Here is a 24,094-nt window from a genome sequence, read left to right on the forward strand (position 1 = left end):
CACCCTTCATTCTCCAATCTCCTGGAGATTTACATTCACTTTAAATATTTGTAATGGTCTAGCCTCCATAACTCTCTGGAATAGAAAATTCTAGAGATTCACTGCAAGCTGAAAAAGCAATTCCCGAGGACTATAGATGCTGGAAATCTTGAGCAACATCTACAATGCTGGAGGAACTCAGCTGTCCAGGCAGCGTCGATGGAGGTGAATAAACAGTCAATGGTTTGGACAGAGACCCTTCATGAACACAGAATATTACAGTAGTGGCAACCTTTTAACCTACTTCAAGATCAATTTAACCCTTCCCTCCTACATAACCCTTCATTTTTCTATCATCCATGTGCTTATTCAAGAGTTTCTTAAATGTCCCTCTTGTATCTGCCTCTACTACCACCTCTGGCAGGGTGATCCATGCACTGCCCATTCATTGTATAAAAATTTTAGCTCTGACAACCCCCTATACTTGGCTCCAATCACCTTAAACTTATGCCCCCTCATATAAGTCATTTCTGCACTGGAAAAAGCTCCTGGCTGTGAACTTGCTTCATACCTCTTGTCATCTTGTACATCTCTATGGACCTGAGTTTTAAGTGGAGTGGACCATTGCTTTAAATTTAAAGAGTTAACTGGAAAATACAGTTAAAATAAAATTGGTTCGCCTTACCTTGGCATCTTGAATCATTTTGTTTGTTAACTCTTCACATTTTTTTATCTCCTGCGTGCTCATAGCTCCCTTGGCTGTGAAGTCAAAGCGGAGCCTGTCTGGTGCCACCAGAGAACCTCGTTGGTCAGCCTCACCCAGCACAGACCGCAGGGCAAAGTTCAGCATGTGGGTGCTGGTGTGGTTACTCATGACAGTTCGTCTCCTGGTCTGATGCAAAATAAATTATAAGTACAAAAGAGTTTAACGACAGCAATCACAAAAACAAGTTCATGCCACAACTCAAAGCCCTAATTACAATGAAAATCTGCCATAGTACTCTAGGCACACATTAAATTATGACATCTTAAATCCAAAATCACAAATCAGAAAAGAATACTGGAAATACTCAACAAGCCAGGCAAGTTTTGGGAAGAGAGAGAAAAGTTGGTAATGTCTGAAGTCTCTAAATCACCAGATGACATCTCCCATGCTCCCTTTAAACCCACCCGTTCCCATGTTCTTAGAATCACCCATTGCACTGGAAAACTGTGTAACATTCATATCAAGTAGGTACCTTGGGAAATTAGACCATAAAATATTGGAGTAGAACTAGGCCATTTGGCCCATCAAGTCTGCTCAGCCATTCCATCCTGGCTGATTTATTATCTCTCTCAACCCCATTCTCCTGCCTTCTCCCCGCAGCCTTTAATGTCCTGACTAATCAAGAATCGCAATACAACTGGCCAATCAATCAGTCCAACACCAATGAGCCTAGCACGCAGAGCTTTGTTCCAACTGGCCGATTGTCAGAACAACTAATGGTTAACTTGCAGGCTGAGTTGGTGGTAAGGAAGCTGAATACAACGTTAGCATTCATTTTGAGAGAAGTAGAGAACAAAAGCAAGTAGTGATGCTAAAGCTTTATCAGGCATTGGCTACAGCACACTTGGGAGTATTGTAAGCCCCTTATCTTAAGGTGTGCTGGCATTCGAGAGGGACCGAAGGAGGTTCATGACAATGAAGAGTTAACATTTCAGGAGCGTTTGGGGCTATACTTGCTTGAGTTTAGAAGAATGGGGGGGGGGGGGGGCAAGAGATCTCAAGAAACTTATTGAATATTGAAATACCTGATAGAGTTGATGTGGAGAGGATGTTTCCATAATGTGTGAATTTTAGGACCAGAGGCCAAAGCCTCAGAATAGAGGGATGTTTACTTAGAACAGATGAGGAGGAATTTCTTTAGCCTGAGGTTGGTGAATCTGTGGAATTCACTGCCACAAATAGCTGTGGAGGCAGCCACTGGGTATATTTGAAGTAGAGGTTAATAAGTGTTTGATTAGTCAGGGCGTAAAGGTTATAGGGAGAAGGCTGGAGAATGGTGTTGAGGAGCAGACGATGGGCCAAATGGCCCAATTCTGTTGTTATGTCTGTGTCATATGTCTTAACTAGCCTGTCTGTTGTATGTTTCTTCAGCACACGATGCAACTTCATGCCCTATTTTGACAATAATGGCAGTGACAGATCTGCAGGGCCACAATGTTATGGATTATAGCGGTGTACATTTCTGTTGCGGCAATTGCCCACAATACCTCATGCGTGGCCAATTTTGAACTGCCAGATGTATCCTTGTATTTCCCACTTAGTACAATCTCAGTGCCACAAACAGGACAGAGGCTGCCCTCAGTACGATGACAGGACTTTGCCTCTATAAGCACTGTCCAGTGGCTACTTCCACCAATGAGATCACAGGTAGATACATCTGCTACAGACAAATAGGCAAGGACAGAACAGTGACAGTGAATCGAAGAATCTGTCAAGGTGAGTACTCAATTTACATCTGGATTTCTCAAACTAGAAGAGATCACATCCTGAGTAGGCAGTATAGTAAACTGGAAGTAGGAAGGTTGGATTTACCTGGGAGGGTTTGGGGTCCCCAAAGGACAAATAGCATGGTGGCAAAAGGTCAGATATTAACTGCAAGGGAAAGGGCTACAAGGTGGGGAATCATAATGAAATTTTAAACGTTAAAAAGGTATTACCTCATCTATGTACAGACGAACTTTATCTCCTACTTTGAGATGTCCATAAATTGTTCCGATGTGTAGGATATAACCGCCTCGTACCTGTACATTTTTCACTGTGAACTCAGTTTTCTGTGGAAGTACAAAGAAATGAATTTAGTAGTACAAGTTCGACGGACTGCTCTCACATCCATGAATGTAAAGTAAAAACTTGGACACATAGGTTAATTGCATTGTTTGTTTGTGCATTTTGGTAAGGATGTTATGAAACAGAAGTCTGTTGTGTGGGACTGTGGCTTATTTGCCGTTGAAAGCTTCTTCCGTGATGTTGATTGTGATTGGTCAGTTTAAAAATGGCAGCTGCTCTTCCCCTTGCTTGGCTTGATGTCTAGTATCCAGTTTCAAACACCCTGGGGGTATAAAGAGTAACACATGCAAAAGGTTCACTCTCTTTTTCCCTTTGTCTTCAGAACCACTGGGAAGGTATGCTTCTTGCTTTTCACTTATGTATCTGTTGAACATTTAGTTGGGTAATTTGTGTAACTTGGGGGAATTTTTTTGACTGCTTTTAAATAAATGATTCACAGTCAGTGTTTTCTCACTTGCCAAACCCATGAACCTGCTTCAATGTTACACTCTGCTACAATTTTGCATGTTTCAAACATGCCCCCCAATGATGGCAGCCACGTTGGACCAAACCAATAATTCATCCCTCAAGGTAAACATGAGGAGGGAAGTTCAAATACAAAATTCTACATTCAATTCTCCATCAGTATCCATATCACCATCTAGCTATGGCTGATTACAACAGTCAAACGAAGCCCCCAAAACTGCTCAGATACTCCTGGCTTTTTATTTATTTAGCGATACAATGCAGAGTAGGCCTTGACAAACACTTACCTAATGACAGGACAATTTACAATGACTGATATGTCTTCGGACTGTGGGAGGAAGCCAGAGGGCCAGGAGAAAACCCACACCTTCCAGGGGAGGAGGTACAGAGAGTTCTTACAGAACAACACTCGAATTGAACTCCAAACTCCAGAATGCCGGGGTTACAGAAGCGGCACACTAACCACAACACCAATGACAACAGGTCAGCTCCTGGTCATTTGGTAAACTAGAGGATACTTATGGCAGTGGGTCCACATGAATTTTGAGACTAAATTGAGGACCAACAATGCACAGAAGAGCATGGGAAATAGTCCTGTTCCATTTGGGGTGAGGCAAAGGTGCTTTAACTACCAAGGAGAACTCTTGCTAAAAGTGGAAATAGCAAGTAAAAGTTCCTTACATCTTCATTGCTGTCATCTTCTTTTATCAAGTAGCCCTCATCATAAATCTGTCCACCTTGTTCAGCATAGAAGCAGGTAGCATCAAGCAACACGCCACAATCCTGACCCGTTTTCACCTCCTCCACGAACATTTTCTCCATACGGATTGCTTTTACTGTGGCCTCTATCGACTCAAAAGCTGTAGAGAAAGGTCATTGACAGCAAGATTCAATAGGGAACAACAAACGTCAGTGAAATACAAGGAAACTATCAAACCCCATTAAAAGTAGCTTTTCTACGGAAAAGTTTGGAACACATCATCACAGTGGGCACATTATCTTTCCAATTCACTTTCCGAAGTATTCTGAACCAGACAGCTGATAGTAAACTCCTAAAAAGATTAGCATTATTTGTCACATGTACATCGAGACATATGGTGAAGTGGGTTGTTTGAGCCAAATTAAATCAGTGAGGATTGTGTTGGGCAGCCTGCAAGTGTCACTATGCTTCTGGCATCTACATAACTGGTCCTTAACTCATTAACCCTCATCATATAACTTTGAAATGTTGGAGGAAACCAATTTAAAGCAATAAAGCATAAGTTACCATAGTTTCCACTGTCATCTGACTTGTAGTTATACTTCGGTGAATCATCAGTGACTTCAAACCCTTTAGCACGCAAGTCATCAATTGCATAGATGTCTAGCATGATGTGATCATCATCACCCGTACCCTTCCCTTGAGATTTCAGCTGCAGATTTAAAACATCAATGTCAATTTTGCAAAAGTACAAAGCACAGGTATGATTTTTTAATTTTAAAAAAGTACATTAAACAGAGGATATCAATAGGTCAACATCACCGCTATGCTAGATAAACAGCAAGAAATATGCAAGATATTGAACAAACAAGATGCAATATTAGAAATTACTTCCTTGAATGCATTAAGAAGATTGAATAGACAGAATCTTCCTCTCCTTGGACTTGATTATTGCTGGAAAATAAAGTTTTAAAGTTTCCTTCTCATAGACTTAATATATATTTTTAAACATACTGAATAGAAGATTAACAGATCTATGCTTCTCAGTTTATGTTCCCACCAACATTTAGGTGGTATCAGATTATCCTCTTCTCAATTTGTTTACCTTCCCTGAATATCTAATAATACCATTATCATCAGAGCCTTATAAACCCTTTGAAACCCTCTTTACCTATTGGGATTAGTGTAATATATCTTTTATTTAGCTTTCGATCACCTCATGTGAACTTGGGTTGGCCTTAGTGTAGCTACATTTAGAAAGCACATGGCTCATTTATAACTTTGCAGAAGCTCAAAGGAATCACTGAGTCGAATTAATGTTCAAATAAAAACACAAAATGTTGCAGGTACTTAACAAGTGAGACACCATTGTGGAAGAGATTTTTGTCCCACAAATGCTGACTGACAGTAAGACAGAGGAGCAGAAATAGGCCATTTGGCCCATTGAGTCTGCTCTGCCATTTCATCATGGCTGATTTCTCTCTCACTACCTCAATTCCCTGCCTTTTCCCCATAACCTTTAGACACCGTTACAAGTCAAGAGCCAATCAAACTCCACTTTAAATATACTCAGTGACTCAACCTCAACAGCTATCTGGCTAAAGACATTTCTCCTAATCTTTGTTCTAAAGAGATATCCTTCTATTCTGATCCTAGATGCCCCACTCTAAGAAACATCCTCTCCACATCCACTCTATGCAGGCCTTTCAATATTCAATAGGTTTGAAAGAGGTTCCCTTCATTAGACTGAGCTCCAATGAGTACAGGCCCAGTCATCTAGTGCTCCTCACATGTCAACTCTTTCTAAAGTATCTTCAGCATTTCCTGCTTTTATCTCAGAGATTCAGCATTTTGAGCTTTTTTGTTTCTGTTTATACTCAGTCTAGCAACTTGTAGTTTTCACCTCTTTCCCAACAGTTTCTAACAGAACACTACTACTGTGAAAGTTCTTGCTATGTTACGAGTATGTTCTGCATACAATGTTTTTCCTGAGCATATTCTGATCCACAATTCTTCCTCTATCCATATGGTTAATACCTTCATTTTCATCCTGCAGCATCTCTGCAATTTACTTCTATCAGTTTTAATTTTGTTTAATCTATTGTGAGTCAGATGCTTTCAATAAAATTAATTTGCATTATTAGAAAATATCTCAAGGCTATTAATACATTTACATAAAATTTGACAGCAAATCACAAAGAGGTGTGACAAGAAAGGTAACAAGTAGATGTACATTTTATAGAAGACGCTGAAGAAAAGATCAATAGTACAGACAGCGAGAACTCAGGAGTACAATTCTAGTGCTAATGCCCGATTGATAACTGTGGAGAAATGAAAATTAGGGATAGGTAATGCGGTAGAAGTGTGCAGTGTGTTGCACTAAAAGAAATTACATGGATAGGGAGAGGGAAGACCACGTCAGAATCAGAATCAGGTTTATTATCACTGGCACATGACGTGACTTAACAGCAGTAGTTCAATGCAATACATAATACAGAAGAGAGAAAAAAATAAAAATAATCATAATAGACAAATACCTAAATCAATTACAGTATATATTTATTGAATAGATTAAAAACATGCAAAATACAGAATATTTAAAAAATGAGATAGTGTCCAAGGGTTCAATGTTCATTTAGGAATCAGATAGGAAAGTGGAAGAAGCTGTTCCTGAATCACTGAGTGTGTGCCTTCAGGCTTCTGTACCTCCTACCTGAGGTAACAGTGAGAAAAGGACATGCCCTGGGTGCTGGAGGTGCTTAATAATAGACACTGCCTTTCTTGAAGATGTACTGGGTACTTTGTAGGCTTGTACCCAAGATGGAGCCGACTAGATTTACGACCCTCTGCAGCTAATTTTGGTCCTGTGCAGTAGCCCCTCCATACCAGACAGTGATGCAGCCTGACAAAATGCTCTCAGCATTTTTGAGTGTACTTGTTGATATGCCAAATCTCTTCAAACACCTAATAAAGTATAGCCGCTATCGTGCCTTCTTTATAACTACATTGATATGTTGGGACCAGGTTAGATCGTCAGAGATCTTGACACCCAGGAACTTGAAGCTGCTCACTCTCTCCACTTCTGATCCTCTATGAGGATTGGCATGTGTTTCTTCATCTTACCCTTCCTGAAGTCCACAATCAGCTCTTTCTTCTTACTGACATTGAGTGCCAGGTCGTTGCTGTGGCACCATTCCACTAGCTGGCATATCTCACTCCTGTACGCCCTCTCGTCACCACCTGAGATTCTGCCAACAATGGCTGTATCGTCAGCAAATTTGTAGATGGTATTTGAGCTATACCTAGCCACACAGTCATGTGTATACAGAGAGTAGAGCAGTGGGCTAAGCACACACCCTTGGGGTGTGCCAGTGTTGACCATCAGCAAGGAGGAGATGTTATCATCAATTTGCAAAGACTGCGGTCTTCCAGTTAGGAAGTCGTGGATTCAATTGCAGAGGGAGGTACAGAGACCCAGATTCTGCAACTTCTCAATCAGGAGTGTGGGAATGATGGTATTAAATACTGAGTTATAGTCGATGAACAGCATCCTGACAATAGGTGTTTGTGTTGTCCAGGTGGGCTAAAGCTGTGTGGAGAGCCAATGAGATTGTGTCTGCTGTTGGCCTATTGTGGTGATAGGCAAATTGAAATGGGTCCAGGTCCTTGCTGTGGCAGGAGTTCAGTCTAGTCATGACCACCCTCTCAAAACATTTCATCACTGTCGATATGAGTGCTACCGGGTGACAGCCATTAAGGCAGCTCACATTATTCTTCTTAGGCACAGGTATAATTGTTGCCTTTTTGAAGCAAATAGTATTTAAAAACGGATGGAAATTTTTAAAACGAGCTATTATCAACATAGGTTAAGAGGCTTCTCAGTGAAAAGCACGTGCTAAGTTTGGGTAAGAGTACCAGCTTTGAATGAGCTATTTCTTGAAGCAAAATGATATGCTGTCCAAGGCAGTGCTGGAATAGCTAAGTCCAGAAGAAACATGGATGAAGTGTTCTGTAAATGAGTAAAGGCGAAGTTAGGGTCAGGGAAGTATCTTAGATTCAGCTTCACACAAACACGAGGAAATCTGCAGATGCTGGAAATTCAAGCAACACACACAAAATGCTGGTGGAATGCAGCAGGCCAGGCAGCATCTATAGGGAGAAGCACGGTCGACGTTTCGGCCTGAGACCCTTCGTCTGAAACGTTGACTGTGCTTCTTCCTATAGATGCTGCGTTCCACCAGCATTTTGTGTGTGTTGCTTAGATTCAGCTTGCTGACTGCAGAGGTTACCCTCTGCTGGCGAAACACTGGTATAATGAGGGTATTTTAATGTAAAGGGGGTTTCTTTTTTTCCTTTGTTACTGTTGGGAAAGGGTTTCCTTTTGTTAACTAGCAGGAATGCTAATTTACTGATAACGAGAATGGTATTCCTTTGTAAACCAAATGGGGATTAATGTTCTTTCTTCTGAGTCTGTAAGCTTTTGTTGACGGGCTTTTGGGCAGATCGGTGCGAGGGGGTCGAGAGAGAGGACGCAATGCTCTAAGCTAGGCGAGGATCGGACCCCAAAGGGGGGTCCGAGGCCGGGAGATTCTCCGGGTGGGGGGGGGGGGGATGAAGCTAGATGTGCTTGGTTGACCACTCGGAGGGTCCTGAGCTGTTTGGAGGGTCCTGAGCTGCGAGTCGAGGAGTTCGGAGGGGATCGAATGGTGGCCAGAAGACTTCAGTAATTGAGCTCCAACGGTTGTGCACGAAGTGGTTTGGACTTTGATAAGTTTGGCGCCTTTTCTTTAATTTTCTCTTCATATATACTGTATCGTTATTAATCACTTAGTTATAGTAACCTTTATAAATTGTACTCATTTTTGGGCGAGGCGGGGACATCACACCAGCTGATTACCCAGTTTGGCGGGGCCGAAGGCTGCTCCCCCAGACAAGAACGAGCTGAGCGAGCCTGAGGCGACCCAGGGGGTTACATTAAATATTAGCTCACCCGGTATAATTTGACCTTAAAATTAACCTAATCATGGCTATTTCTGAAAATCAGTTCATGGTAAACTTGATCATTTGTTACCAAGTACAGCTTCAATCTCATGCCCTTTCTTTAAAGGGGCAGCAAACATTTCCCCAAAAACTACATGCACTTCAATACAGTCAAATCAGGGTAAATGCTGCTTCCTTCCAACTAGGTCCACAGTACAATTACCTATTTAAAAATGCTCAACGTTGCTCCACAATGTGCTGTTTGTAGTTTTGTTTTCAAGTAGTCCACATATCATTCCATTTACAATATACGGCAATTTGCAGGGGCTTATTTATAAATATAGATGTTTTCTAGAAAAAATTCACACCTTTCTTTGCACTACACAACAACTTTATTTTCTTCTGAGCAACCCCTGGCAAATCTTTTAGAACCATAGAGTCAGGAGGCACAGAAACAGGCCCTACAGCCCATCTACTCTTTGCCAAACTATCATTCTGCCTAGTCCCATCAACCTACACTTGGACCAAAGCCTTCCAAACACCTTAACTTCAAAAGTTAATAAATATCTGCCATTGTCAAGAAATAACCTTCACAAAATTACTAAAGCACCTTTATCAATGTGTTGGCGTGTTGCCAAGTGGTTAAGGCTCTGGGCTGGCAATCTGAAGGTCGTTAGTTCGAGCCTCAGCCAAGGCAGCGTGTGTCCTTGAGCAAGGCACTTAACCACACACTGCGCCTGCACGTTTATAGCCCAGTGGTGATGTTTGGTGCAGTATGGACAAGACAAGAATGGTAAATAATTTATACAAAATATTTTGTTTGATTATATTTTGACCTCAGGACATTCCAGTGCTTCATAGCATATGGCAAGCGTTGAAGTGCAGATTAGCAACCAGATCATCTTTTATAGCAGTGATGATTGGAGGATAAATCTTGGCCAGAATTAACTTCACCTGAAGAATTCTCGTTTTTTTAAGCAAGTATAATTAATAATACGAACAGCGCAAATAAATGATGCACGTACAACAAGCTGGAGGAACTCAACAGGTCGGGCAGCATCTGTGGAAACGAACAGTCAATGTTTCAGGCCGAGACACTTCGTCAGGACCTGACAAAGGGTCTCGGCCCGAAACACTGTTCGTTTCCACGGATGCTGCCCGACCTGCTGAGTTCCTCCAGCTTGTTGTACGCGTTGCTTTGACCACAGCATCTGCGGTGTACTTTGTGTTTACAAATAAATGATGGGGACTTCCGGTAAGATGGCGATTGTTTAGTCACTCCGAACTTTTGCTCTGTTATACTTCCTATCTTTGCACTATATGTTTCCTTCTTAAACCTTAGTTAGTTATTTTATCAGTTCTCTTTTACCTGCCTGCAAACACATCTATCTCATAATGGCTACCAAAAGTACTAAAATCGGGAAAAAGGAAACTTCCACGGCTCTGTCGGCTGAGATTCTCGCTATTTTGGAACAACATCGACAAGATATTTTAACGGATTTTAAAACTGAATTTAGAACTCCTTTCAACCAGCTGGATTCCAAATTGGATCAGATTAATGCCAGAGTGGATGAACATGCTGAACATTTATCTCGCATTGACTTAACTTCTGAAGATTTAAAACGCCATGTTCAACATCTTGAAACTTTCTGCTCCAACCTAGCGGAGAAGAACAGTAAACTTTCTTCCAAAATGGTGGATCTTGAAAATCGGAGCAGACGTTGCAATCTACAAATTCTTGGTTTGCCAGAGGCCACCAAAAAGGGCTCTTCCGTTGAATTTTTTTCACCTTTCCTCTGTGAGATTTTCGGGAAAGAATTTCTTCCAACTCCACCTGAGCTTGAAAGGGCTCACAGGATTTATGTTCCTCGTACAATTTTGTTTTTCCAAATATGGCCAGTTATTTTATGCTTTCATCGATACCAGGTGAAAAACCGTTTGATTATGGAGGCACGCCGCAGAGGTACTTCTGCTTTTCAAAATACGGTCATTTGTTTTGTGGAGGACTATGCCCCCCAGGTTCTGAAGATGCGTGCTGAGTTTAAAGGTGTAATGAAAGTGCTTTTAGATCATGGATTCAGACCCTCTCTCTGAAATTCAGCCGATCTTCGAATTACGCTTACCACTGGAGAATATAAGTGGTTTAAATCAGTGAAGGAGGCTGAGGCATTTGTTGGAAGTCTTCCAGCCATCTCGTCTTCTTCGGAACTGGTCTGACCTTCTAAAGTGGTTGATAAGTACTTCTCGAAGTAAAGCTATTTTTTCCGAACTCAGACTTTACTTGAATAATTCAGACATTAACTATTGAAACTCTAAGGGCTGTAGTTAATCTCTCCCTGGACTTGGTGCGTTTTTTCTAAATAGATGATTTAAGTTTAATGTTTCCCTGCGGACTTTTAGATTTTACTCGTGTAATCTATTTTACTTCTGTATAATTTTATCTATAGAGAACTACAATTGATTTAACTTGTTTTGGAGCTTTGGAGTTTTTATTGAAGGCCTCCCTGTTGGTTGATTTACAGTTTAAGTTTTGCTTTTTTTTTCTGTAAACGGTTGATAAGTACTCTCTTTAAATTTATAATTTCCCCCTTTCCCCCCCATTTTTTTCTTTCAATCTTTCATAATTTTTCGCGGGTAGGTTAATTTTAGTTTTCTGATTTTTTTTTGTTTAAGTTTTATACTTTTTCTGTTGAAGTTGTTCCTATTTGTAATTCTGCTCTCTAGTGCATAAATTAGCTATTATTTGCTATATTATTTATACGGAACTTTTGTTATCGATACGGAACTGGAAGTCATTTTTGGGTTAATTTTTTTGGTAGAGCTAGCTGCTTTTTTAGGTAGCCGTCTAGTTTTGGGTTGTGAGGGTGGGGTGGATTCTCCAGTTCCAACACTACTCACTGTTTCTTTTGATTTACCTTGTTATTCAGGACATGTCTCTGTTTTGATTCTACTGATTTATGTTTACATTTTTGCTCCCAGACTGTTATTGTACTGCTTGATTTTTAATATGCCTGCTACCTTCAATGCACTAACAATTGATAATGGTTAATATACTTAAATTTGTGAGCTGGAATGTAAAGGGATTGAATCATCCTGTTAAAAGAAGGAAGGTCTTCTTGCATATTAAACAACTCAAAGCTGACATTGCTTTCCTTCAAGAAACTCATATTCGTAGTTTTGATAATTCTCGGCTTTTGTCAAAGTGGGCGGATCAGCATTTTCATTCACCATTTGCCGCCAAAGCTGGGGGGGGGGGGGGGTCTCCATCCTTATTAATTCAAATATTCCTTTTGAACTCCATAATAAGATATCTGATACAAATGGCCATTTTATTATTGTTTCTGGTAAATTATATAATACTAAAGTTGTATTAGCAAACCTGTATGCTCCCAATTTTGATGATGTTAGTTTTTTTGAACGTTTTTTCTCCTCACTACCAGATTTAAACTCATACTCTCTTATACTGGGTGGCGATTTCAATTGTTGGTTAGATCCTAATTTGGATTGATCGTCCTCTGTTATTAGATTACCTACTAAATCTGCCTTAGCTATTCACTCTTTTCTTTCTAATTATGGTATCTCCGATATATGGCGATTCCTTCATCCTAATGAGAGAGATTATTCTTTTTTTTCACATGTTCACCATACCATTACTAGAATTGACTATTTTTTACTCGATAATCAACTTATTCCATTTGTCTATTCTTGTGATTGTCAGAGTATACTGATTTCTGACCATGCCCCAATTACTTTGTCTTTAAATTTTCCTGGTCTCCCTCAGAGGAATAAACACTGGCGGCTTGACTCGACTTTATTATTGGATGATGATTTTCTAAAATTTATTAAGGATCAGATAACCTTTTATTTTAACACCAATACGTCATCTGAAATGTCATCCCAGATTGTCTGGGATGCCATGAAAGCATATTTGAGGGGTCAAATAATCTCCTATACAGCAAATCTTAATAGAAAGTCCTGTACAGATCGATTAGACCTCATCAATCAGATTAAAGAATTAAATCAACTGTATGCTCAAACTAAGAATCCTGAATTATACAAGAAGCGTGTAGAACTTCAAACTAAATTTAACCTTCTGTCTACTCAACCTGTTGAACGCCAACTTCTTGAAAGTAAAAGTCACTTTTATATTCATGGTGACAATCTGGTAAATTTCTAGTCAATCAGCTGAGGCGTTCTAAAGCGAAACAACATATTACAAAGATCTGGAAGGAAAATGGAGATTTTACATCGGATCACTTAGAAATCAATGATGTATTTAAAAATTTTTACTCTCGACTTTATTCCTCTGAATGAGAATATTTCTGTTGATCTTTTTTTAAATAATCTGAATATTCCTTCGCTTTCATCTGATTTTAAAGCCAAACTTAATGCTCCTATATCATCAGAAGAAATATTTTTTGCAATTTCTGTATTGTCTTCAGGGAAATCTCCTGGACCTGATGGGTTCCCTGTAGAATTTTATAAATCATTCTCTTCATTTCTTTCTCCTCAGTTACTCTCAGTACTATCTGACTCATTTAATTACGGTAAATTGCCACCCTCTTTTAATGAGGCATCTATTATTCTTTTATTAAAAAAGGGTAAAGACCCAACAGAGTCTTCCTCATATAGGCCGATTTCTTTGCTTAATGTTGATGTTAAAATCTTGGCCAAAGTTTTGGCTTATAGATTAGAAACTGTTATTCCCTCTATTATTTCTGATGATCAAACTGGTTTTATTAAAAACCGTCTTCCTTTTTTTAATATTCGGCATTTATTTAACATTTTATATTCACCTTCAACTGGGATTCCTGAATGTGTTATTTCCCTCGATGCGGAGAAAGCATTTGATCGTATAGAGTGGAACAACCTTTTTGCAGTTTTAGAAAAATTTGACTTCGGTCAAAGTTTTATCTCTTGGATCAAATTGCTGTATCTGTGTCCTACTGACTCTGTTTTGACTAATTTTCAGAAATCCCAGTTATTTAACCTCAAATGTGGCACCCGTTAGGGATGCCCTTTAAGTTCCTTTTTCTTTGATTTGGCTATAGAACCTTTGGCGATAGCATTTCGAAGATGTCCTGAATTGACCGGGATTTGGTGGGGGGGGGGGGGGGTGTTGAGCATAAAGTTACTCTTTATGCTGATGACTTATTAATTTTTCTTTCAAATCCGTCTACATCCTTACTTCCAATGTTCTCACTTCTTGATCAGTTTAGTCAGTTTTCTGGCTATACAATTAATTTACATAAGAGTGAACTTTTCCCAATTAATAAAGCAGCACAAGAATTTACATTTCGTGACCTCCCTTTTAAAGTAGTTCACAATCAATTTACTTATCTTGGGATTACAGTCACAAGGAAGTTTAAAGATCTTTTTCGTGAAAATTTTGCCAATCTTTTATATACTACAAAACAGAGTCTGTCACAATGGTCACCTCTATCTATGTCTTTGGTAGGTCGTATTAATGTTGTTAAAATGTAAGTTCTCCCTAAATTTTTACATTTATTTCAATCAATCCCAATTTTTATTCCTAAAACTCTTTTTTTTGATTCTTTAGACTCTATTATTTTGTCATATCTGTGGAAGAATAAGCATTCCAGAATTAATAAAGTTTATCTCCAAAAATCTAAAAAAAAGAGGGTGGCATGGCCTTACCTACCTTTCGTTTATATTACTGGGCAGCCAATATACGTTGTGCTACCTTTTGGTCTTTTTTCCATAGCCAACCCGAGAGCCCTAATTGGGTGGCAATGGAGTTGAGTTCCACTAAAGATTTATCTATTTCTGCACTTCTTGGCTCTGTACTCCCTAGTAGTTTGTCCAGATTAATTGTTAATCCTCTTGTTACACACACTTTGCGAATATGGGCTCAGTTTAGGAAATTTTATGGTTTCTATGGTTTTTCTTCTGGTCCTATTTTACATAATCACCTTTTTTTACCTACTATGTATGATTCAACATTCCATGAATGGTATAGGAAGGGCATTAGACATTTTGAAGATCTTTTTATTGATAATCGCTTCGCATCTTTTCAACAGCTCTCTGCTAAGTTCAATCTGCCCAATGCTCATTTTTTTAGATATCTCCAAATTAGACACTTCATTAATCCTTTAATTCCTAACTTCCCTGAAATGCCTGAGAAAAATGTTATGGATTTATTTCTTTCTATTAATCCACTGGATAAAGGTTTAATATAATTTATTCGTGATAAATTAGCATTCTTATGGCGTGCCCCTGTGGATAAAATTAGAATGGCTTGGGAGCATGATTTAAATATCTCCTTATCTGGGACTCGATTCTCAAATCGGTTAATTCAACCTCTCTTTGCGCTTGCCATTGCCTTTTACTGTTTAAGATTGTTCATAGAGCCCATATGTCTAAATCTAAATTATCTCGATTTTACCCTAATATTAGTCCTCTTTGTGATAAATGCAAAAGGGTCGAGGCCTCTCTTATTCATATGTACTGGTTCTGGCCTAGCTTAGAGAAATTTTGGAAAGATGTCTTTATAACTTTATCCTATATTCTGAATCACCACTTAGAACCTAACCCTTTAATTGCTTTGTTTGGTTTTTTGGGTGAGACAGATTTACGTTTGAGTTTGACTAAGTGTCGAATATTATCTTTTGCTTCTCTCCTGGCTAGACGTTTAATCCTCCTTAGATGGAGAGATGTTGCCCCGCCCACACATGCTCAATGGCTTAATGATATTATGTCCTGCTTAGACCTTGAAAAAATTCATTATTCAGTTCTTAATTCGGATATAAAGTTCCATAAGGTCTGGGGACCTTTTATTGAGTACTTTCATAACCTTCCTCTTAACTAAGGTTTTTTTTTCGGTCCCTTACTTTCAGCTCTTTTTTTTGGTAGTAGGCATTATTATCTTCTGTTTTCAAGTGTATTTACAGTTTTGGAGATTTGAATGTCCTGATTTACATTCTCTATATTGTGTTGTGGTTGGTCTGGAGTTTTTTTTTGTTGCGGGGCTTGGGGAGGATACTAATTTTACATGTCTTCAATTTGGGTGCTTTCTCAATTATCTTTTTTTGTATTATATTATTATTGTATGTTTATTTTTGCACTGTATTGATTTTCTTCATTTTGATTTGGGGTTTTTTTCTATCTGTAGTGATGTAAAAAATGCATAAAAAAACTAATTAAATAAAAACAAAAAAAAATGATGCAGTATGGAAAGGTTACACATTCGGAATATTTCAGAAACCCAACTCCATCAGATAATGTCAATTTGCATCTTTCCTTCTGCAAAACAAGCTCAAGGTAAAACAGTTCAGAAGCTTTCTAGCACAGCTCATATAAACAAATCACAGCAATGAAGAGCTGCTAATCAACCAATATCTGCATTGCAACATCACAAGTGCACCCACAAACATACTTGAGCAGCTTTTTTCTCTTCCTCAAAGCCCTCTAGGTCTACACGGAGTCCCTTCTCTTCAGCGATCAGTCCCGTCAAATCCACAGGAAATCCATAGGTGTCATAAAGCAACCAAGCTGTATCACCTGGGGACAAAAATATAATCACATGAAAAAAAATCAAATGCAAAATACATTGGGCATTGATTCTTTTGCCTTTGCCTTATAAAATGATTAAAAATGTCTGAAATATCCCTTCAGCCAACAAAGATTACTGAAAAGATCAGGAGACAGCACCTGTGAATTAATGATTTCATACTCAGAGACAGAAATAAAGAAATGGGTTTGCTTGTGTCTTGTATGAGATAATCTTTTAAACAAAAAAAAATCAGATGCAACAATTTATAATTCAACTTAATTATGTTCTCATACTATGACTGGATTTAGTGTCCCCAGTAATTTGTCCACCTGAAAGATATGCTTAGGCTTACTGTAGCTCTACAAGTATTAGCAGCTGGCCCACAAAAATCACTTGGCCTCATTCTGCTTTTTAAAGTGGCATGATGCACCCAGAACCTTTGTCAGACAAAATTTAAAATGGGCTGCTCCAGAAAACAGCAGAGGTGACCAAATGCTCCAAGTGGGATTCAAAGAAGCATCTTTGCTGTAAGAACTAGAAGAGCAAGGAGGTAATTCCAGAGGTTGGGGCTTGTGCAACTGTAAGCATAGTAAAGCAATCAAAATTGGTGAATTCCCATCCTCTACCATTTTAACTAGCACATTCTGCACCAATTAAAATTCTCATCTCTTCACTCGTACTTCTGCCAATACCTTAAATTAATGATGTCTGGTTACTGACCCTTTTGAATTACTCCTATCATATTAATTCTATTAACTTGACTCATAAGTAGTTTTACTTAAATGTAGGAAGATGGGTTAACAATAGGGGATTTCAATGCTCGAGCCTGGGACAGAGCCTTCAGAAGTAATGGAATTGCACCTTCATAAAACATGGAATACTACAACATAGTACAGGCCATTCAGCTCTCGATGTGCCAATCTTTTAACCTACTCTAAGATCATTTAACTCTTCCCTCCTACATAGTCCTCTATTTTTCTACCATGTGCCTATCTGAGTTTCTAATGTATCTGCCTCTACTGCTACCCCTGGCAGCGCATTCCATACGTTAAAGAAAAAAATTACCTCTGATAACCCCCTCCCCATACTTCCCTCTAATCACCTTAAAATCATGTTCCCTTGTACTAGCGACTGCTGCACAGGGAAAAAGTCTCTGGCTGTTTACTTGATTCACGTCTCTCATCACCTTGCACACCTCTATCAAGTCACCTCTCATCCTCCTTCACTCCAAAGAGAAAGCCCTAGCTCACACAACCTACCCTCATAAGAAACGTGCTCTAATCTAGGCAGCATCATACTAAATCTACTCTGCACCCTCTCGAAAGCTTTCACGTCCTTCCTATACTGAGGCAACCAGAACTGAATACAATATTCCAAGCATGGCCCAACCAGGATTTTAGAGAGCTGCATCATTACCTCCTGGCTCTTGAACTCAATTTCATGACTAACAAAGGCAACACACCATATGTCTTCTCAACAATCCTGTCAAATTGCACAGCAACTTTGAGGGATCTATAGACATCACAAAGAACTGGCTTCCCAGATCATATCCCTGTGGAATACCACTGGTCACTGACCTTCAGGCAAGAATATGCTCCATTTACAAGCACCCACTGCCTTCCATGAGTAAGCCAATTCTCTATCCACACAGTCAAGCTTCCTTGAATTCCATGTCCTGATTTCCTGAATAAGCCTGCCATGGGAATCTTATCAACTGTTTTACTAAATTCCATATACACCACATCCATTGCTTTACCTTCATCAATGTGCTTCATAGTAAGAGAAAAGCCGAAGTACTCACAATTCAGGAACAAGCTTTAAATCTGTTGTTCAATAAATGTTTCTGTACTAACCTGGTATGATTTTATTGTCAGTCAAGCTCTGGATCTTCCGCTCAAGGATCCGCCTCCCCCTGTTTAGTGTTTTCAAGAACTGCTCCTCCTCTTCATTAATAATATCCTTCAACGTATCTGGATCTTTTTTTAGCTCTGGGAATGCATATCCCTAAACATAAAATAATAAACTATACTCAGTCCACATAATTTGCTAATTTTCTGCCTGTGGTTCCACGCTCTTACAGATCAGAACCATCCATCTTAAATAATACACCGAAGTGCCATGGCTCTTTGCTGTGTGATCTAACAGACAGCAGTCTTCGTTTGCATAGCTGCATCTTGTGATTTTAAAATCACTGAATGCATGGAATACAAGCATCAAAAGAATCATTTCCAGTTCAGTATCAAAATCTGTTAATACATTTAATAACTGTGCATTTAAAAAATTTAAGGCCATGTATATGTTTGAGGGGTGTTTTGGGTAGAAAGGAGTGAACAGGTTGTATCCAGTTATTTAATATCTAGTCACTGGTGGATAAACTTCATGCCTGTCATTTTAAACATTTGTTATGCTATTAATGGGCAGAGCAGAGGAGGATGACGGCAACTCCTTTGCTGGCATCTTCAGAAACAGCTCTATTTCTGTCTTTGCTATCTCCTTTTTGCCTTTTCAAGGTTCTTTTGAAGACCATGAGCTGGAGTTACACTGACTTCGGTTCTTTGTGGAAATGGGACCCGCTTTCGGGGCCTCATGGCAGGCCACGTTTCAATATGCCATGGATGCGGTCTGGAAGACTAGTGCACCTTCAGGGTGCCAGTTTTTCATGGCTCTAGAGGCGGGCAGACATGGAAGATCGTATAAGCAGCAAGCTGGCTGCTGGTTGTGTGCCCAGAGACCCGAGCTCTGAAAAAGTGACACAACAGATTTTTAACACCATAAATCAGCGAGTTGCTTTGTTATGTCTCCCCTCATGCTGTAAAATGGGGACACCTTTTTTTCCCTTATTAGGGAGAGAAAGAGACTCTGGGGTACTGCAAGTCTGTGTCTTTATTAATGCTTTGCTGCACGAGTGCTTGGTGGGGGGTGCCGATACTCTTTTGCTGCTGGGGGAGGGGGGAATCATAGCTTTGCTGTTGCTTATATGCGGGAGGGGAGAGTTGGGCAGGGTCTGGGGTTCAAGTATTTAACTGTCATTCATTCTTTGGGGCACTACTCAGTTTTCATGGATGTTTGTGAAGAAAAAGAATTTCAGGATGTATATTGTGTACATTTCTCTGACATTAAATATACCTATGGAAACTTAATTGAAATTTTTTACACATATCTTTAGATTTAGAAGTGAATCTCTTATGCTATGGTAAATAGGTTGCTTAGGGAGAAGAAAATGGTACACGATCAGCCACATTTAATTTTTTAAATCAAGGTGATTATCACTGAGTTATGTGACATGAACTTTGTTATTCCACAGAAGCAATGCAGAGCAAAGTACCTGAAGCTGCACGAGTGTGCAGCCACGCAGTAACTCGGAATGTTCCCGCGCACACTCTGTTACCACGCACACGGCAAGAGAAAGTTTATGAAATGTGAAAGATTTTCTTTTTGTATTGTATTTCGTTCAATTAACAAACAAAATCAAAAGTGATTTTTCAATTTCATTCTAAATATTTACAGTATGCCAATTACAAAAGAAACATTGAAAATGCCACGCAGTTTTCAGGCCATGTAAAAATTTCATGCTCAGAGCAATGGGTAATCTACACAACTGTAAAACTTAATTAAAAGGGTATGTTGGTGCAAAGACTTAAAAATTACTATGACATAAAAAAACAGTGCAAATAACGAGGTAGTCTCACATGGAACTATGACATTGCAGCCATTAGCAAGACTCGGTTGCCGGAAGGGAAGGACTGGCAGCTCAGTGCCCAGGGTCCATTGTTTTAGATGTGACAGAGTAGGAGGGATTAAAGGGGGAAAGGTGGCATTATGAGTCAGGAAAACTGCCAGGGCAGTGCTCAGTCCAGTCAGACTGGAGAACTTGTCTCGTGGTGCTTTATGGGTAGAACTGAAGAACAACGGGATTACATTATAGACCACCTAACAGTCCGTGGGATTTAAAGGAACAAATTTGTAGAGGAATTACAGACTATTGCCAAAAACACAAGGTTAGGGTAACAGGTGATTTTAACTTAACACATATTCTCTAGGACTCATACTGTAAAAGGGAAAAATGGGAAAATTTGTCAAATGTATTCAGGAAAGGTTCCTTAATCAGTACATACAAGTCCCAGTTAGAGAGAATGTGACACTAGATTTTGTATTAGGGAATAAGATGGCAGGAGACAGAAGTCTGTGTAGGGGAACACTTTGCATCCAGTGATCACAATACCATTAGTTTTAAAGTCATCATGGAAAAGGATAATATTGGTCCTCAGATTTAAATTCTAAATTGGAGAAAGGCTAATTTTGATGTCTCCAGAAAGGATCTGGCAAGTTTGGATTGAGACAGGTTGTTTTCTGGCAAAGGTGTATTGGGCAAATGGAAGACTTCCAAAAGTGTAACTTTGAGCGTACTGGATAACAACTTAGGGATCCTTGACTTAAGAGCGATATTGAGGCCCTGGTTAAGAAAAAGGAGGTGAATAGCAGGTTTTTAGCAGGTAAGAACACTAATACTTTAATACTTTACTTTATTGTCACCAAACAATTGATACTAGAGCATACAATCATCACAGCGATATTTGATTCTGCGCTTCGCGCTCCCTGAAGTACAAATCAAAGTAAATATAATAAAAATTTAAATTATAAATCATAATTAGAAAATAGAAAAGGCAAAGTAAGGTAGTGCAAGTCAGGTCCAGATATTTGGAAGGTACGGCCCAGATCCGGGTCAGGATCCATTCAGCAGTCTTATCACAGTTGAAAAGAAGCTGTTCCCAAATCTGGCCGTACGAATCTTCAAGCTCCTGAACCTTCTTCCGGAGGGAAGAGGGACAAAAAGTGTATTGGCTGGGTGGGTCATGTCCTTGATTATCCTGGCAGCACTGCTCTGACAGCGTGCAGTGTAAAGTGAGTCCAAGGATGGAAGATTGGTTTGTGTGATGTGCTGCGCTGTGTTCACGATCTTCTGCAGCTTCTTCCGGTCTTGGACAGGACAACTTCCATACCAGGTTGTGATGCACCCTGGAAGAATGCTTTCTACGGTGCATCTATAAAAATTAGTGAGGGTTTTAGGGGACAGGCCAAATTTCTTCAGCTTTCTCAGGAAGTAAAGGCGCTAGTGAGCCTTCTTGGCAGTGGACTCTGCTTGGTTAGACCAAGTCAGGGCATTTGTGATATTCACCCCGAGGAACTTAAAGCTTTTGACCTGTTCCACCTGCGCACTACTGATGTAGATGGGGTTGTGTGGTCCGCTACTCCTTCTGAAGTCAAACAGTTCCTTCATATTGCTGATGTTGAGGGATAGGTTACTGTCTTCGCACCATGCCACCAGGTTCTTAATTTCCTCTCTGTACTCAGACTCATCATTACCCAAGATAGAGCCTACAATTGTGGTGTCATCAGCAAACTTATATATTGAGTTCGATGAAAACTTGGCTACACAATCATGGGTGTACAGTGAGTACAGCAGGGGGCTGAGTACACAGCCTTGTGGGGCACCGGTGCTTGTAGTTCACCAGTGATTGTAGAGGAGAGCTTGTTCCCTATCTGTCTGTGAGGAAGTTGAAGATCCAGCTGCAGATCTGAGTGCTAAGACCCAGGTTCCAGAGCTTAGAAATCAGTTTATTTGGAACGATGGTATTAAAGGCAGAGCTGTAGTCAATGAAAAGGAGCCTTACATGTGCGTCTTTATTCCCCAGGTGTTCTAAGGAGGAATGTAGTGCTAGAGAGATGGAGTCTGCCGTTGACCTGTTGCTCCGGTAGGTGAATTGCAAAGCGTTGAAGTTGACCAGTAGGTTATGGTTGAGGTGTGCCATAACCAATCGCTCGAAGCACTTCATAGCAATTGATGTTAGAGCCACAGGTCGGTAGTCATTCAGGCATGCCACCTTGCTTTTCTTCAGCACCAGGATTATCGTTGCCTTCTTAAAACACGAGGGGATCTTAGACTGAAGCAGGGAGCAGATGAAGATGTTAGCAAACACACAAGGTGAAGGGGAATCCTTGGGGTTTCTACAGATATATTAAGAGCAAAAGGACAGCAAGGGATAAATTTGGTCCTCTGAAAGATCAATGCAGTTATCTAGACAAGGAGCCAAAAGAGACAGGGGAGATCTTAAATGGATTTTTTGCATCGGTATTTACTCAGGAAACTGACAAAGAGTTTATGAAAGTGGGGCAAAACAGCAGCGACCCTATATAGATTACACTGGAGGTGGTGTTTGCTGCCTTGAGGCATATTAGGGTGGATAAATTCCCAGGACCTGATAAGGTGTTCTCTTGGACCCTGTGTCAGGCTAATGCAGAAATTGCAGAGATATTTAAAACATCTTTAGCCATGGGTAAGATGACAGAGGATTGAAGGATAGCTTGTATTGTTACGTTGTTTAAGAAGGGCTCTAAGAATTAACCAGGGAACTATAGACAGGTGAGCTTGGCATCAGTGGTGGGAAAGTTATTGGAAGGTATTCTAAGGGACCGTATGAGTATTTGGATAGACATGGACTGATAAGGGACAGTCACCTTGGTAATTTTTGTCTATACTTATAGACAATGTTATATAGGGTAGGAAAGCACTAGATACTTTTTCTATCTTATAGAGTTTTTCGAAGAAGTTACCAGGAAAGTTGATGAAGGCAAGGCAGTGGATGCTGTCAACATAGACTTTAGCAAAGCCTTTGACAAGGTCCCACATAGGAGGTTCAGTCGCTTGGCATTCATGATGAGGTAGTAAAATAGATTAGATATGCCCGAATGGTAGTAGATGGTTGTCTTTCTGACTGGAGTCATGTGATTAGTGTGCTGCAGGGATTGGTGCTGGGTCTTTTTATGTTTGTCATCTATATCAGCGAATTGGATGACAATGTGGTAAACTGAATTAGCAAATCTGGGGGGGGGGGAGGGAGTGTAGAGGACAGTGAAGAAGATATCAAAGCTATCAGGAGGATCTGGATCAGCTGGAAAAATGGACTGAGAAATGGCTAATGGGATTTAATGCAGACAAGTGTGAGATATTGCACTTTGGGACGACTCACCAGGGTAGGGTACTGAGGTGTGTGATAGAACAGAGGGATCTGGGAATACAGACACTTTGAAAGTGGCGACACAGGCTGCTAGGGTTGTAAAGAAAGCTTTTGGCATGTTGGCCTACATAAATCATTGAGTACTGAGTACAGGTGTTGGGACGTTGTGCTGAAATTGTACAAGATGTTGGTGAAGCCTAATTTGGAGTATTGTAAAAACACAAAATGTTGTCAGAACTCAGCAGGCCAGACAGCATCTATAGGAGGAGGTAGTGACAATGTTTCGGGCCGAAACCCTTCATCAGGCCCGAAACATCGTCACTACCTCCTCCCTTAGATGCTGTCTGGCCTGCTGAGTTCTGCCAGCATTTTGTGTTTTTATTTATTTCCAGCATCTGCAGATTCACTCGTGTTGCCTTTGGAGTATTGTATGCAGGTTTGATCAATTACCTACAGGCAAGATGTAAATAAGATTGAAAGAATGCAAAGAAAATTTACAAGGATGTTGCCGGGACTCAAGGAGCTGAGTAAGAGGGAAAGATTGAACAGGTTAGAACTTTATTTCCAGAACATAGATTGAGGAAAGATCTGATTGTACAAAATTATGA

General features: G+C 39.9%; 1 protein-coding gene across 3 annotated transcripts in view; it reads right to left on the minus strand.

Annotated features, from left to right (window-relative positions):
- The window catches only part of aars1 (alanyl-tRNA synthetase 1), a 97,948-nt gene that overhangs the window by 40,309 nt on the left and 33,545 nt on the right, over window positions 1-24,094 (minus strand). For all 3 annotated transcript variants that reach the window (XR_009516219.1, XM_059992495.1, XM_059992497.1), the window contains exons 9-14: window positions 18,324-18,474; window positions 16,354-16,478; window positions 4,545-4,689; window positions 3,959-4,137; window positions 2,683-2,796; window positions 665-871 (exon numbers count right to left, since the gene is read on the minus strand). Coding sequence is in view for 2 of the 3 variants with exons in the window: in XM_059992495.1 (XP_059848478.1) it covers window positions 665-871; window positions 2,683-2,796; window positions 3,959-4,137; window positions 4,545-4,689; window positions 16,354-16,478; window positions 18,324-18,474 (921 nt within the window). In the remaining variant the exon portion in view is untranslated. The remainder of the gene's footprint in view (window positions 1-664; window positions 872-2,682; window positions 2,797-3,958; window positions 4,138-4,544; window positions 4,690-16,353; window positions 16,479-18,323; window positions 18,475-24,094) is intronic.

The sequence above is a fragment of the Hypanus sabinus genome, chromosome 17 (genome assembly GCF_030144855.1).
Source record: "Hypanus sabinus isolate sHypSab1 chromosome 17, sHypSab1.hap1, whole genome shotgun sequence".
Classification (NCBI taxonomy): domain Eukaryota; kingdom Metazoa; phylum Chordata; class Chondrichthyes; order Myliobatiformes; family Dasyatidae; genus Hypanus; species Hypanus sabinus.